We start from the raw sequence: 18,043 nt of genomic DNA on the forward strand, positions 1-18,043 counted from the left end.
CACTGCCTCCGGGTATTTTAGTTGTTGAGTTAGATTTTTGTTTGTAAAAAAAAATTGGCGTTTTTCAAAAAGTAGTATAATTATTATTTGGAGATTTCAAGAATGCAAAGTTGCTTAACGTTCCTATAATCGCGCAAAGGTCTGACGGACCGAGAATCAATGAGGTGGATTAATCAAAGTATAGGAGAGTAAAATGATCAATGTCTTTACACTCACAACTTTTCACTGCGATATGAGTTTGTGCTGCCAACTCCAAAGACGAGTTGACATGAAATTTGTTCATTATATTGAAGAGTTTTGGTAAAAGTGTTTAAAAATTTATAGAGAAATGATAATGTTGGGGTCAGAACTACGTGTTTTAACACGTTGAGCCCCGTGTCGGTCGTTAGAAAAACTCAGATCACTGGGACTGATAGTAACAAAATAATGAAAAAAAATGGTTTACTTTCGGATGTTTTACGAGCTACTTTCTAACCGAATTTCTGACTATTTTATTTTTATGCGATAATTTTTTTTGAGTGTAGACCGACACTGATATTGTGCAAATACTCTTGATGCGGGCTAGATGGAATGCATAGCAAGACAAATTAGAGACAAAACGTGTTGATGACATAAACTATCATCGTTGTCCAGTCTAACCAAAAAATTTAACATAAGGAATACGTTTACGCCTAAATGGCTACTGTGTAATTTACCGTTTATAAATATATAATGAACATGTACCATTTACACGACTAAATCCGGTTCTGTTACAGCTAAAACGCTAATGAGCCTAAATAAATAAACAAAGGAGATTAGAAACAGTAATACCTACTTAATTTTGGTCGCAGTATGAATTGTAGGAAATGTTTCAAATTTTCATAAAAAAAATACAAAAAAAAAACATTAAATTACGCTGAAAAATTCTTTTTGAATGTTAAAACCATTTTTCTCGAAAACTTTTTTTTTTAATTTTCAGAAAATTACAATGTATCTTACCATTTTACAATTATCAAAAAGTTATCCAGTATTAGTTTTGCAGGGAAAACGGTTTTCGTTGATAAAATAACAACTAATTCAAATTTTGTTCAAAGTCAAAATAGCGATATAGTGTATTCGACAAAATTTTAAATCTCATTAAAATATGAAATTTTGCCGATGACGTAAACTTTCTATCTTTTATAGTTTCTGATATATATGAGATTTTTGTATGGAGAACTCTGAAAAATAATTTAGCATAAAAAACAATTTCCTACATTACATTACATTCACTTCATTCATTCATAACTCAGAAACTATAAGACCTACTAAATGTTGGTTAAAGAATGAAATGTAAGAATTATTTTTTTTTAAATAAATTTCATTGACAAAAAAAATTGAAAATAAAAATTGGGTTTTCCCAAAAATATGTTTTTTTTTCGAATTCTGAACAAAAAAAAATATGAATAGCTCATAAAACAACCTTGTTGTTCATTCATAAGGGCTGTTCAAAGATTGTTCTGAGGAATTTCAAAAAAATCCTTTTTTGCGAGATGTTATGTAATATCAGATGTTATGTTTGTAGGTCTTATATTTTTTCATTTGTTTTTTTTTGTAAAAAATTAAGAAAAACATTTTTGTCCCTTTTCAAAAAGTATTAAAATTTTTCAAGTATGTATTTCAAGTATGCAAGGTTGCTCAATGACCAATGTATGTACACTAGGGTGCCAATGAATGCATGGGAAAAAATCGACCCTAAAATTTCAAAAAGTTCCCCTTTACAAAATGTTCACCACCTCGAAAAAACCCCCTTGTGCCAAATTTCAGCTCAATCGGACTTAAGGGAGAGTGGTGCAAAGCGATCAAAGTTTAAGTTTTTTGAAAATCGAAAAATCACCCGAAGCAGAAGTAAAGGAAATCGGGGATTTCGAAAAAAAAAATTGATTCCAAATGTCTTAAAATTGCATGAAACGTCGAGATCTAGTGTCATCTCGAAAATTTTACTACTTTGGGACTTAGTTTTTCGGAATACGAGACGAAACGTATCGTTTTAAGTGCCAATAAAAATAGTTATCTCGATTTTTAATTCGGAACTTGTTGCGAAATGTTGATTTGCACGATAATACACCCTATGCAAAATATTAGCTCATTCGAACTTCATTTATTAGTGTAACAGACGTTAAAATCTGAGTTTTTTGAAAAAAGAAAGATCACCGGAAATCGGGGTTTTCAAGAGTGTCGATTTTTGACAAAAAAAAATTTCGAGATGACACTAGATCTCGACGTTTCATGCAATTTTAAGACATTTGGAATCAAAAATTCCTTTTGGGTGATTTTTCGATTTTCAAAAAACTCAAACTTTGACCGCTTTGCGCCACTCTCCTTAAGTCCGATTGAGCTGATATTATGCAAAGGGCGTTTTTTCGAGGTGGTGAACATTTTTTGTGGGGTAACCTTTTGAAATTAGAGATGACCATTTTCATTGGCACCCTAATGTACACCCACAACGTTTCACTGCAATATAAAATGGTGCTTCTAACTCCTGAGACGAGTTGGCATGAAATCCGTCGCCTTTTTAATCTAGAAATAGACACAGATGATTTAAGATCATGCGATAAGCAATTCCCATAAACAATGTTCAAGCCTTGTATGGGGTGTGGGTCATCGTCATCATCATTTGAGCAGTATTGCAGAGTTTCAAATGTTTCAATGATTTTCAATTCGACACTTTCATCCCTGCCCCCTGTGCCGCATTGCCCTCCGAGTCTCTAGCAAAGGATGTGAAGTATAACCCGCTTTCATGGGTTTCATACATCCGTGCGTGTACCCATACTGAAATGAAATCGTACGTTTTGGATTTTGGGCTAAACTTTGTTGCTGCTCCCTGGAATGGCTTATCGAGCGTAAATATACAATGTTTACTTTAACATCCAACACGAATACTGTGTGAAGCTTCGAAAATATGACAACGGAAAACACACGTACCTGGACCATGATTGCGATTCGAACTGAGCCGAGTTCTTTTTCCCTAACATTCCGAACGACGCTTAAATCCTCGTTATTTTTTTTTTCTATGTCTTTCCTCTTTCTCTCCGATATCAAATTTCATCGACTGGCTTGTTATTCCACAAGCAGTGGTCCAGGGAGCGATGTTGAAAGGCATTGCTCACCCACAACCACGACCCCCCCAAGAGATATGCCGAAGGCGGGAAGAGGGGAGTCAAAGGACACAAACATCGACTCTAGTTTCGTCGAATGAAAAAGCTTGGAATGATTGCAATAATTTGGAAACATGAGCTGGGCCATTCACAAGAGGTGACTTTTATTATGTCTAGTGAGCAGAATTTTTCGACAAATTCCAGAATTCTAGGAGGGCTCCGGAATGTCGGTCGAGCAAATGGATGCCTCAATGATACTAAAAAACCCCTAATCGGGGTTTAAAGAGTTACCTGTCCTTCGGGAAAACGTTAGTGAAACGGATTTTGCGAATCTTTCTTGGTTTTCTAGACACGTTTCCGCTGGGGGTGGCCTTAGTCCGTAGCCATGAAAAATAATAGATTCGGAGCGGAATTTTCATAACATGGAAAAGCGTCCTACCGTTCCCTTACAAGTATCAACCTTTCTTAATAATCCTACTATACTGTTTACCTTTTTTTCAGAAATGCATTTCACCCACCTCCCGCGGTTCCATCTCGAACCGCAGCCACCTTGCCGAAATGGATGAGGGCGAGCTGTTCATGGAACTGATTCGGGATGTGGCCAACGAGCTGGACATCGACGTCCTGTGCCACAAGATTCTAGTCAACGTTAGCCTGCTGACCCATGCGGATCGCGGCTCTCTTTTCCTAGTCAAAGGACCCCCGAACGGGAAATATCTGGTGGCGAAATTATTCGACGTCACACAAAATACGCGTGAGTATTATGGATAGTGCTAACAGGTTGACCTCGGCTCGTCTCGAGACGTGTATAAATAATCAAGTATATGTTCATTGTCCTTTCCACCCCAGTTATTCTCTTCAACCAGAAGTTTTTTTTTGCGATTCACATGTGGGTATTCACAATGGTTGCCTGGCTGTCCCTTAATACACCCTGTCCCAATGAACGTTTGCCGTCTATCCGTGCGTGAAAACGACCCAAAGAGCCAATTAATCATTATTTGGGGCGATGTTGTTTCCGTTTTGCGTGTGCCGTCCATCACAGCTGGAACGGTTGCCGTCAATGTATGAATGGGCCACATTACATTCCTCCCGCTCGCTAGCTAATGTCAAGCAATTTTTCTTCCCTATTTTATAGCTGACACCGTACACGCAAGCTATATACGCTAAGCTATTTTTTTTTGGTTGTGTTGTTCCGCATCGGTGCCCTACCTGGATTTGGAGAAAATGAACTAAATTATTGCTCCTAGATTGTTTTTTGACGTGAGACTACGTCTTACATTAAGGGTGCCAAATCAGAAAACAGGTCACGTTTTGACGTAGGACTACGTCTCTCATTTCTATACCGGGGTGTAAAACCAAAGTTTCGAGAACGAAAGCGTTACGCTGGAGACCGAGATTTTGAGCGTTAATAGCTCTTAAACAACTGAACGAAATGGTATGATAAATACTTCATTTGAAAGATAAAATGTCTACGCGTCATATACTTGTTAGTTTTTCATCCAAAAACTTGTTTCAATAGTCTTAAAATTGCTTTCAAAACAGGCTATTGAAATCACCAATCGGTATATAAGCGAACGCCGCTCGTAAACCCACTCAGTTATGATTGAACAGCGATTGGAGCATGTTGTCGCTGTTGTTGTGGAGCTAATTTCGTTTATCATGAAAACGCTGATGAACGGTGTCACCAAGAGCCTGTTTGTGCACCTAAGGCCAAAAGGGAATCCATCAGGAGGAGAGTGATGCCACGGTTCCGCTTGAAACATCGGAGCAGCCGCCACACACACACATACACGCGCGGAATTCTCGTTGCTATCATCGTTGCTGAAAAATAATCTGTTCCCCTGGGAATTGAAAAATACATTCATGCGAAAGAGTTTATTTTAATGTTTTCTATCCATATAACACTGCAACCAAATACATTTGGTTTTGTTATTTTTCAATCAATCGCAATTAACAGGAAAGCTTCTGAATATTTTTTTTCCCCATCAGTGGAAATTTTCGTATCCAATATTGGATGCATAACATGAAAAACGGAAAATGTTTCACATCGCGAAAATCAAGCCATTTTCGAGCGATTATTTGCTTTCTACTCATATAATGCTGCGACCAAATACATTTCGTTTTGGATTTTTTCAATCAAGTGTGATCAACGTAAGACCACGTCTTTTGGTAATTTATTAGAGGTGCAATGAATCTTTAGGAATTCCCGCTCTACGCGCACTGGCAAACAATGTTTACTCAACAATTTCTCAAACGAGAAATGGGTGTTGTGAGAAAGGATTAGCGAACGCGAAAACGACAAACGGCAGAAAGATACGTTTGGAGGTTGAAGGAAAGTGGCAGAAAACTTCTTCATTCTATCATTCAAATAATGTGATTCATACCACATCGTTTTGCCAGAAAGAGATTATTAATGTTCAAAGGAGGAATCGAGTCCTCCGAGGAAATTACCCAGCGCAAATTAGAGTCGACTATCGATTGCGGCATTCGTACACAAATAATTTTATAATGCAGTTTCACCAAAGTGATTTATTCGGATATATTCACTACATCATGTCATGTATTTCATATTCTTCAATAAGAAATCCATATCCATGGCACCTATCGGTAACGAATTATTATCGAAACCACGATTTTCGCTAAATGCTCCTTTCAGTTCGGCCTGTAAAAAACTTTTCTGTACTCTAATCCATCAAATTTGGAGCCCTGAAAAGGGCCGTTGATTATATGCTAAGCTAATATAGCACGCTCTCCTCGGATACGATGGGCAAGCTGGATGTCCTTGGGCATGATGTGACGCGTTTTGCATGGATAGCACACAAATTGGTATCTTCGAATAAGCCTCCTGCAGCGTCATAACCGCGGAACTTTGGAAGCGCAAGTCGGTTTTGAAGTCCTGAGCAATTCCACGAACCAAATGCTGCAAAGGTAGCTTGCGGATCAGCAATTCGGTCGACTTCTGATAGCGATGAATTTCACGCAAAGTTCCCGGTCGATAGCGATGTGGCTTCTTCACCTATCCTGCGGCTGGTGCGCTTATCCGAGCTGCTTTCGTGTGCCTTACCACTGAAAGACTAACTAGCTATCTGCTTGGTCCCAAACAAACGAGTCGTCACGGTGCGAGAGTAGAGTAAGAAATGAACGAAAGCAAAGGAAGCGTCATTTTATAAACCATAAAAGTATAGAATCTAAATCCCACCCTTATTATATTCGTGAGTATACAGTAAGCTTATATAATAAAGAGGGTTGGGTTTACATTACATTACATTACATTACATTCGATTCTTTTATGTTTTATAAAATGACACTTCCCTTGCTTTCGTTCATTTCTTACTCTACTTTCGCACCGTGAGGACTTGTTTCATCGGGACTAAGCAGACAGCTCGTTAGTCCTTCGGCGGTAAGGCACCACGAAAGCAGCTCGGATAAGCGCACCAGCCGCAGGAAGCGTGAAGAAGCCACATCGCTATCGACCGGGAACTTCGCATGAAATTCGTTGCTATCAGAAGTCGACCGAATTGCTGATCCGCAAGCTACCTTTGCAGCATTTGGTTCGTGGAATTGCTCAGGACTTCAAAACCGACTTGCGCTTCCAAAGTTCCGCGGTTATGACGCTGCAGGAGGCTTATTCGAAGATACCAATTTGTGTGCTATCCATGCAAAACGCGTCACATCATGCCCAAGGACATCCAGCTTGCCCATCGTATCCGAGGAGAGCGTGCTATATTAGCTTAGCATATAATCAACAGCCCTTTTCAGGGCTCCAAATTTGATGGATTAGAGTTCAGAAAAGTTTTTTACAGGCCGAACTGAAAGGAGCATTTAGCGAAAATCGTGGTGTCGATGATAATTCAATACCGATAGGTGCCATGGATATGGATTTCATTATGAAGAATATGAAATACATGACATGATGTAGTGAATATATCCCCATATCGAAGAAATCACTTTGATGAAACTGTTTACCGTTTGTCGTTTTTAAGTGTTGGGAAAGGGCATTATTTTTGCTGAGTAAATTCCAAGATAAAATCCATTCCTTCTTCAAGCGTGATTCATTCTGCTTCGGATCAACGGAACAGTGATAATCATTTCATACAAAAGATAAAATGTCCAAGAGTTATATGATTGCTATTTATTGAGTCGGAAAATTGTTTCAATAACTTAATGATAGCTTCGAAAACAGGTTATAAAATGACGCTTCCTTTGCTTTCGTTCATTTCTTACTCTACTCTCGCACCGTGACGACTCGTTTGTTTGGGACCAAGCAGATAGCTAGTTAGTCTTTCAGTGGTAAGTCACACGAAAGCAGCTCGGATAAGCGCACCAGCCGCAGGATAGGTGAAGAAGCCACATCGCTATCGACCGGGAACTTTGCGTGAAATTCATCGCTATCGGAAGTCGACCGAATTGCTGATCCGCAAGCTACCTTTGCAGCTTTTGGATCGTGGAATTGCTCAGGACTTCAAAACCGACTTGCGCTTCCAAAGTTCCGCGGTTATGACGCTGCAGGAGGCTTATTCGAAGATACAAATTTGTGTGCTATCCACGTAAAACGCGTCACATCATGCCCAAGGACATTCAGCTGGCCCGTCGAATCCAAGGAGAGGGTGCTATATTAGCTTAGCATATAATCAACGGCCCTTTTCAGGGCTCCAAATTTGATGGATTAGAGTTCAGAAAAGTTTTTTGCAGGCCAAACTGAAACGAGAATTTTCGTTTGGATGCCATACAGCATCGAGAAAATTCCGGAAAGATCTAATCGTTGCTGAAAAATAATCTGCCAGTTCCCTGGGAATTGAAGAATACATCCATGCGAAAGAGTTTATTTTAATGTTTTCTAATTATATGGCGAACACAGCGACCAAATACATTTGATTTCGTAATTTTTCAATCAAGTGTAATTAGCTGTTTATTAGAGATAGGAAATTGCGTTACGAAAGGGGGGGGGGGGAGGTTCAAAATCCGGATTTTTGCGTTACGTAATTTGTGCATGACGCCTGAGGACATCGACAAGACAACATCGTTACTGAACGAGCTGAACGGCGAGGGATCGAGGTATTCATTACCTGGCTTGACCTGACCTGAAATGCAATCAGTTTGTTTTAACTGTGAGGGAGCGCAGAAAAGCCGATCGATCAGAATTAGAAGAGAAAGTGACCAAGAGAGTATCAGCATCGAAATACGGTTCCTCGGGAAGACATAGAAGCAGCCGCCACACACACACACATACACGCGCGCAACTCTTTTCGTTTGCTGGTTATCGAGAGGAAACCTGGAAAGAAATGATCGTTGCTGAAAAATAATCTGCCAGTTCCCCTTAGAATTGGAAATTACATTCAAGCGAGTTTATTTTAATGTTTTCTATCCATATAATACTGCGACCACATACATTTGGTTTTGTGATTTGTCAATCAAGTGCAGTTAACAGGAAAGCTTCTGAAGATTATTCTTCAGAACAAGGTTTTTTGTATCCAATATTGGATGCATAAAACCTTGAGTCTTCAAAGTAACACTCTCGTTTTTGAAGTCACCCAAATATTTATTTATTCATTCATTCAGGATGGATTTAGATTCAACTTCAAACAAATGATCTCTAAATCAACGATAGTCCTACGTCACCCTTGCGGTTATACCATAGATATAACCCACTTCCTGTTTTTATGAAATAAAGTTAACGTTGATAAATATTTTTGCTGCGAACGGATCTTAACGATTCGCATACCAGTCGAATCGGAAATTTTCCAAGATTTATTTTATATGCTAAACATTACAATCCCACAGTCTGTTTATGGTTTAAATTGATGAAAATTGGAAGCGTTCCAATTTCCTCATACATTTCTGTCCATTTGCATGCTTTCCCGAACAGAGCTGTCAATAACGAGCAAATTATGCAGCAGCTAGAAACAACGAAGGGGGATAGCGAAAAGAGAATGTTTGCGAAGTAAACTCCACCCTTGCATATTATGTGAGCTGTCGCTAGAGTATAAGTGTTGCATCTCCTCTGAGGGAAATTTTCAGAATCTTTCTGTGCCTGAAACAACAAAGGTCGCTTATTCTGCTCGTTTTGTGTTTTATATTTCCCCTCGAGCTATGAACGCTAGCGAATATTTTACTTGAAGTGGATCTAACATTGAAATTAACACAACCATTCGAGCCATTGCAAAGTAGGCGAAAAAAGAGAAGAGTGCAAATGATTTTAGGTCGCTTCTAGCCATCAGTGCTCGGCTTCGTTCATGTTACTTGTTTTCTTTGCGCAAAACTTAGAACTTGTTCATTTCCTGTACACGTGAATAGCACACTTTCGATATTTTTAGTTGCCATTCGTATTTGATCTCCTGTGCATCGGCTCTGTTCTTATGCAACAAGTTCCTAGATTTGTTGACGGTTTTGATCGAGTGTCGAGAAACGATTTTTCATAAACGGTCTTTCTCGCGATGTTTTATTTTTATCGCTGCAACTGTGTGCATCTGTTAGACGCGTGTTTGATGCTTGTTGAATGGCGATGCACGAAAGATTCCTCTCGTTAAATACTGCAATGCGTGCATTGATATAAAGAAACAAATTGCGCAATATGACCAATAAGTGTATTGTTCTCGCAAAGGCAAGAAAGAATCTTTGCTTCTCGAAATGATTCTACAAAACGACGCAAGCCATTAAACCTTTTCAGGGTCCCCGGATTTTTTTAGTAAAGAGTTAGTTATGATATTTCGACGTATTCGCAAATGATATCCGAAATGATAAACCAACAAATTAAAAAAAAAACAGGAAGTGGGTTATATCTATGGTATAACCGCAAGGGTGACGTAGGACTATCGTTGATTTAGAGATCATTTGTTAAATATGAGTTCATTCTGAATGAATGAATATTTGAGGGACTTCGAAAACGAGAGCGTTACGTTGGAGGCACAAGGTTTTATGCATCCAATATTGGATACGGAAATATCCTACTGATGGGGAAGAATAATCTTCAGAAGCTATCCTGTTAATTGCGATTGATTGAAAAATCACAAAACCAAATGTATTTGGTCACAGTGTTACATGGATAGAAAACATTGAAATAAACTCCTTCACATGAATGTATTTTTAAATTCCCAGAGGAACTGGCAGATTATTTTCAGTAACGATTAGATATTTCCACATTTTCCTCGATACTGGAAGCCCACCAGTGGTTTATGCTAACTCGATAACCATCTGTCATTAGCACTTGATTGAAACATATTTGGTCACAGTGTTACATGGATAGAAAACATTCAAATAAACTCTTTCACGTGAATGTATTTTTAAATCCCCAGAGGAACTGGCAGATTATTTTCCGGATCTTTCTAGATGCTGAATGGCATCCAAACGGAAAGAATTCCGTGCGTGTATGTGTGTGTGTAGCGGCTGCTTCGATGGTCACTTTCTCTTCTCCTGAAGGATCGGCTTCTCTGTGCTCCCTTACAGGATCAAACAAATTGCTTGCGTTTCAGGGCAGATCTCGATCCTTCGACGTCCAGCACCCTCAGCAACGATGTTGTTTTGTCGATGTCCTCACAAAAAATGAATGCTTCTCACCACCAGAATATCGCTTAAGTATGCTTTTTGTGCGTGATTGAATCGAGAGAAGGCGTGGTTTACGATGGCAACTTGGAAGGCAAACTAGAGGGGAATGAACTCTCTGAGCTCGGAACTTTCGGCGACTGAACAATAATCGATTGCGGGCGCATACAATATTGGATACGGAAATGTCCTACTAATGGGGAAGAATAATCTTCAGAAGCTATTCTGTTAATTGAAAAATCACAAAACCAAATGTATTTGGTCACAGTGTTACATGGATAGAAAACATTAAAATAAACTCTTTCACATGAATGTTATTTTAAATTCCCAGAGGAACTGGCAGATTATTTTCAGTAACGATTAGATATTTCCACATTTTCCTCGATACTGGAAGCCCACCAGTGGTTAATGCTAACTCGATAACCATCCGTTAATAGCACTTGATTGAAACATATTTGGTCACAGTGTTACATGGATAGAAAACATCCAAATAAACTCTTTCACATGAATGTATTTTTAAATTCCCAGAGGAACTGGCAGATTATTTCCCAGATCTTTCTCGATGCTGAATGGCATCCAAACGGAAAGAATTCCGCGCGTGTATGTGTGTGTGTGTGTGTGTGTGTAGCGGCTGCTTCGAGATCTTCCCGAGGAACCGTTTGTGGCATCACTCTCCTACTGATGGATTCCCTTCTGGCCTAAGGTGCACAAACAGGCTCTTGGTGACACCGTTCATCCGCGCTTTCATGATACGAAGAGCTTCACCACAACAGTGACAACATGCTCCAATCGCTGTTCAATTAGAACTGAGTGGATTTCCGAGCGGCGCTCGCTTATATATCGATTGGTGATTTCAAGAGCCTGTTTTGAAAACAATTTTAAGACTATTGAAACAAGTTTTAGGATCAGAAAGTAACAAGTATAGAACGCGTAGACATTTTATCTTTCGAATGAAGTGTTTATCATACCATTTCGTTCAGTTGTTTAGGAGCTATTAACGCTCAAAATCTCGGTCTCCGGCGTAACGCTTTCGTTTTCGAAACTTTGATTTTACACCCCGGTATAGAAATGAAAGACGTAGTCCTACGTCAAAAGATTGCGTAGTTCTACGTCCTGAGGGGTCGTGTCTCGGATACAACCCCTCGATTTTTTTTTATTTTGCTGGGATTATTCATATAGTTGCGTAGTACAGTCAAAAATATATTATAGCAATAATGAAATAATATTTTATGGCAAAATCTTGAGGTTCTTCTTTCTTCGCCAACCGGCTTGTCGGCAGCTTCCGAAAATTCCAAATTACAGGGACCTAATAGAACATCTTTTTTGACGTGGGACTACGTCTAACCAGAACATATGGGGGGTAAAATGAAAACTTGAACACAGAACATGCAGAGAAAAATGAAAGATTTCGAATGCTTATAACTCGAACATTTTTTATTGGATCGGAAAGATGTTTGCATCAATTGATATGGAATATTTCTACGCATCTATCGCGATTTATAAAATGTTATTTTTCATTAGATAAACAATTAAATAACTGTAAAATGTTCAGCGTTATCTAAACGCCCTAACTGCCTCGTTTTGATTGGCCCGATCTACGGTTTCTCCAACACAGACTTCAAAACCAAGCAGCCTTAGGGAAATAGGCATTGCAAATACATGAAAGTAGGGAGAGCTTTTGTTCTCACTGAAATGTGTTCCCAAACACGGATTTCAAAACCAAGCAGCGTTGAAGAAATCGGCATTGCAAATACATGAAAGTAGGGGGAGCTTTTGTTCCCACCGAAATGTGTTCCCTAACAAAGATTTCAAAACAAAGGTGCCTGGGGGAAATCGGCATTGCAAATACATGCAAGTCTGAGGCATTTTGGTTTCGACTAAAACGTGTTTCGGAGGCGATCTGGCGTAGTGGTAACATCCATGCCTCTCACGCTGAAGGTCACGAGTTCAATTCTCACTCCCGACATTCTTCCAAAAATCGAAGTAAAAGTGACGAACCAGCCAAATGAGTTGAAAATCACTATGATACAGATAAAAAAACGTGTTTCCCTAACACAGACTTCAAATCAAAGGAGCGTGGGCAAAAAAATGCATTGCATTTCCCATGCTTCTCAGTACAAAAGTACTCAACACCAAAAATTACCCCCGACTTGCATGTATTTGCAAAGCGGATTCCCCCAGGCACGTTAATTTTGAAGTCCGTGTTAGGGAAACCTGCTCAGCGGGAAATAAATACCCGCGACTTGCATGTTTTGACGAAGCGGATTCCCTCAGGCACATTGAGTTTGAAGTCCGTGTTAGAGAAAAACACCGCACGGTGGGAACAAAAATACCCCCGACATGCATGTATATTTGCAAAGCGGATTTCCACAGTTACATCGATTTTGAAGTCTGTGTTGGGGAAACCGTAAATCGGGCCAATCAACCCTTGGCAGTTATGGCGTTTATTTATTTATTTATTCATTTTCGTCAAACAAATGTAGACTACATACTTATATATTAATGTTACAATGTTTTCTTAAGTTAAATGTTATTCCTACGGTACACGTTTCTTTTTAGCTGTTTTTTATTCATTGTGTGTCAATTAATTCGCAGTGCTGATTGTATATACGCATCATGCGATTGATAGGAGCGTTGTTTGCATAATTTGTTCTGGATGTTTTGGTTAAAAACAAATTGCGTGTTCTTAGTTGACGCCCAGGTACATAGAAATTTAATTTTTCTAGTAATTCAGCTGATTGTACTCGTTGCGAAAATAAATCATTAACAAAAGAAAGCATTGAAAATTTACGGCGTTCCTTTAGTGCTTGGATTTTATTCACTATTGCTTCGAATAGTTCAGGAATGCAAGAGATAATGGCAATTGCACGATAATTACGTACGTCAGATTTAGCGCCTGATTCAAAGATAGGTACCAAAAAAGATTGTTTCCATTTTTCTGGGAATATTCCAGTTTGAAGTGACATATTGAAAATGCAATGTAAGGGAAGGGTGAGTTCCTCAGCCAGGTTCTTCAGAAATACAGGTGCTATTCCGTCAGGTCCTGGTCTTTTCGTTCCATCTAATTTCTTTAATGCATGGCATATTTCTTGTTGTGAAAGATAGTTTACCGATATGTCATTTGGATATTCCGGTAAAAATGAAAAGTAGTCCCGATCGCGATTTTCTTCGGAAAATGTGGTATATACTGCCTGAAAGAAATTTGCAAAGAGATTACAAATTTCGTTCGAAGAATTCCCTACATCTTCATCGAGATGCATCTGCGATGGAAAGTTATTGCTTTTGAGCTTAGACTTTACGTAATTAAAGAATTTCTTCGGACATGATTTGACTTTTGTTTCGACCCTTCTATAATACTCTTCGTGTGCACTTTTAATGGCAAAATTTAGTTCTTTGGTAATATTCCGTAATATTACACCCGTTTAGATAACGTTTGAAATTTTACAGTTATTCAATTGTTCATCTAATGAAAAATAACATTTTATTAATTGTGATAGACGCGCAGAAATATTTCCTATCACTTGATGCAAACATCATTCCGATCTGTTAAGAAATGTTCGAGTTATAAGCATTCGATATACGGTTGGGGTTAGCACACAAATCGACAGAACAAATGTATGGGAAAAAAGGAAGTTCTTCCAGTTTTAATGAATTTAAACCGTTTAGAGATTAGCGAATTGTAATGTATAGCATATCAAACAAATCTTAGAGAATTTCCGATTCAATTTATATGCAAATCATGAAAATTCGTTCACAGTGAAAATAGCTAAATATTAACATTAACTTTATCCTATAAAAACGTGACCTGTTTTCTGATTTGGCACTGTTGGTTTGAAATCAACGGGACGGGAAGGGTGAATTCCGCAACTATAATACTTCGGGAATGAAAACACGGAATTTGGTGTGCTCCCGTGGCCAAGTGGTTAGCGTCCCACATTATCATACCGGGGGTTCAGATTCGATTCCTGCTCTGGCCGGGGGATTTTTCGTCAAAGAAATTTCCTCCGACTTGCACTGTGATCGCGCGTAGTCTAAAGCTTGCCACTCCAGAGTACATTTAAGGCGTGTTTATCCGGCACAGAAATCTCAACTAGGTACTTCTAACAAAAATTACGCTAGAAATATCTATGTTTAGAAGGCAACAGTTCCACTGGGAACGTTAGTGCTACCCAAGAAGAAGATGGAAACAAGCACACGATACCGATTCGATATTGTTCACGCCCAAAAATATCGTGCCAGTCTACATCGTCGTCAAAATTTCAAGTAGGGGAAGTGGGGGCATAGTGGTCACCCTAAGGAATATGTCCATTTCCAGCGCCCACATACCGATTTAATTCCCGTTTCTCGAAGAATATTATAGTTCAACTCATTGTTCTTCAAGATAGCAAACGGCTTTTACTATAAAAATAGTACACTTTTCATTGTTAAAAAAAAAGTGAACTATCGAACTTTTGTTTTGCTTGGAGGTAAAGTGGTCACCTAGTGGGGACAAAGTGGCCACCCGCTCATATCAAACGAAATGGGATAGATTTATGAGTTTTTTTCGTCCAAATTTGTTCAAATCATATTTGTTATAGTAGGTACATGCATGAAATGAGCTTGGCCTATTCACCTAGAGTCTCAATTTAAATTTTCTCTTGCATACAAACGCGTAGTAAGAAACACATAACGTTCCACATAATGAGACTTGGCTTAGTTGGAGTGGCATATTTATCCAGGGTCAGAGCCACAAAGGATATTCTTCAAGAGCAGAATGTGATGCGGTATATCAGCTTTAGTAAACAGAGTATTGTAATTTGTTATTCACCTATGACCACTTTGCCCCCAAACACGAAAATAATGTGTATGCTACTTAATCACCGAGATTAAACAAAATATCTGTTCACCTCTCCTAGAATATGTGAACAGTCGTCTAAACTGATGATTTGTCCAACATATCAGATTGAATAAACTAAATTTCACGAGAAATTCCTTAGATACCATGCGCACAGAACTACGGCCGAATGGCTATCGAGAGAGTAATTTCTGTTTTTATTTGTGTTTTGACATGCAATAACTCTACTGAAGTACAGAGTGACTCAAAAGTCATTAAATTCCTCAAACATAAGGTGACTATCAATACGGCATCTACAGTCAATAGTTATACTACCAAACAAGCAGGTGACCACTTTGCCCCCCATGACCAATTTGCCCCCACTTCCCCTACATAATGTTCGTTTCGATGGCAACCTAGCAATTGTAGGCAACGTTTTCAAATCAACTTTCAGCATTAACATGCACTGCTCGCTGTCTAGAGAAACAACTAAAGACTAAAACACTGAAAGCGCGGAAACGCCGACTTGCTGCAGTGGTACAATCCTTCGCCACTTGGGTACTTGCTCTTTTCAGAATGGGGAGCGTAATTTGCGTGCTTCATATTCTTATTTGTATAGAATGCGACTGAATAAACTGAGAGTACACAGATTGCTTGCGCCAATCGACCATTCAAAACACGGAATTTTCGTTTAGATAATGCTTGAAATCTTTCAATTGTTCGATAGTTAGTTATAGTTCAAAAAAATCTCGTAAATCTATCAGGCAATAACTAAGCACTAAGCGCTCGAAATTGGACAATTTCCGCGATGCGACCGATTTTCCGTTTTCCAATTTGCACCCCCAATATCTTCCCGATGTACGTAATGCTACATTAAAATTAGTAAATATTAGTAATAAAAAAATAGTAGTACCTAACGTAGATGCTACTATTGACGGTGTTTTTAGAAAAACTCAGCACCGTACAAATGTATAGGAAAATAATAACGGAATGGTAAATTGAAATGTATCAAACAAATCCTACAGAAATTCCGACTCGATTGATACGCAACATCCATTCGCAGCACAAAATGCACCTACCTAAAACCAAATCTCGAATTTTAGATTCATGCTCACAAATGAAACCGCATCACTAATCACAACGATTTGTTTGCTTCCACAGCTCTCGACGAGGCGGTTCGACGGGCCAAACAGGATGAGCTCATCATACCCTTCGGCGTTGGCATTGCGGGAACCGTTGCTCAAACGAACGAAACCATCAACATCAAAGAGGCCTACAAGGATCCACGCTTCAACAGCGAGATAGACCAGAAAACGGGCTACAAAACGAACATCATTCTGTCGATGCCGATTTGCAACTACGAGGGACAGGTTATTGGTGTGGCTCAGATTATCAACAAAACTAACGGTAGGAGCGGAACGAATCCCGAGTTGATGAGCGGCTGAACTTTGTTATCTTCTCGTCCCCCCTCTCTCTCTACTAGGATCGCCCGAGTTTACCGAGCGGGACGTGGAAATTTTCCGCCGATATTTGACTTTCTGTGGTATTGGCATCCAGAATGCACAGCTTTTCGAAATGTCCGTCCAGGAGTATCGGCGGAATCAGATACTGCTGAACCTGGCGAGAAATATTTTCGCCGAACAAAACAACCTCGAATGCCTGGTAACCAAAATCATGACCGAAGCGCGTGAGCTGCTCAAGTGCGAACGATGTGCCGTGTTCCTGCTGGATCTGGACTGTGGCGAAGCGGTAGGTTGATCCGATTACTGAACTCGCTCGGACATGTTTTACATTTTTATTCTATGAAAATTCCCCTAAAATCTCCCCCCGTAGAGTGCATGCTTAGACCTGGAACATTATCAGTATAGATTCAAGGTAATATTGGATCGATAGTCGCGAGTGAGCGCACGTTGCCCAGCACCTGTTCGAGTTTGTTTTTTTTTGTGGTCGTAGAGGCCCCGCATAGCGAAGAACACGCACCAAATGCATTCGATGCTAAGCACTTTTTATATTTTCGTACACTGCCTTCGGGTGAAAAGGTAGAAGTAGCGTTAATTAACTCACGAAGCACTCGGAGCGCTGGGAAAAGAACCATCTACCTGCCGGCACGTTTGTGGGCAGCAAAAACTTTGACAAGCACATTTTGCCGTGTTCGGCGCGAGCATTAGCCGTGGAGCCCATTCGGAGCCAATTTCTTTATTCGAGCAGAAAGCATCGCGGGAAATAAATTAATCTCCCATGGCAGTCCCAACACGGTTGGTATTTAGTTTTGGATTTTCCTAATTATTTATTCCTTTGTTCAAGTTCCGACGGAACACTAGTTGCCGTGTGATTAAATATGTTTAAAGTTCATATTCAGAACATGACCCATTCATGTGATAATCTAATCTATTTTCCCGTTCCTCCCAATGCCGTCGTAAGTTGGATCAATTTACCGAAGCAGGGCAAATGCTTTCAATAAAACACTATACTCAATAGCAGTTGGTTCAGGGGTAAATGATGGGTAAACCCTGTTATAGGCCTGGATGCCAGATCTACGGAACTTAGTGCAAAATTTTGGAATGCATAAGGATTT

The 18,043-nt window shown here is 39.4% G+C and overlaps 1 protein-coding gene across 11 annotated transcripts in view; it reads left to right on the forward strand.

The window, feature by feature from the left end:
- The window catches only part of LOC129763534 (cGMP-specific 3',5'-cyclic phosphodiesterase), a 242,650-nt gene that overhangs the window by 133,508 nt on the left and 91,099 nt on the right, over window positions 1-18,043 (forward strand). For 10 of the 11 annotated variants that reach the window (XM_055762699.1, XM_055762693.1, XM_055762695.1 and 7 more), the window contains 4 exons: window positions 3,618-3,870; window positions 16,630-16,875; window positions 16,952-17,217; window positions 17,302-17,343. In XM_055762699.1, the coding sequence (XP_055618674.1) occupies window positions 3,618-3,870; window positions 16,630-16,875; window positions 16,952-17,217; window positions 17,302-17,343 (807 nt within the window). The remainder of the gene's footprint in view (window positions 1-3,617; window positions 3,871-16,629; window positions 16,876-16,951; window positions 17,218-17,301; window positions 17,344-18,043) is intronic. The other variant, XM_055762697.1, reaches the window with a different exon arrangement.

The sequence above is a fragment of the Toxorhynchites rutilus genome, chromosome 1, assembly GCF_029784135.1.
Source record: "Toxorhynchites rutilus septentrionalis strain SRP chromosome 1, ASM2978413v1, whole genome shotgun sequence".
Taxonomy (NCBI): domain Eukaryota; kingdom Metazoa; phylum Arthropoda; class Insecta; order Diptera; family Culicidae; genus Toxorhynchites; species Toxorhynchites rutilus.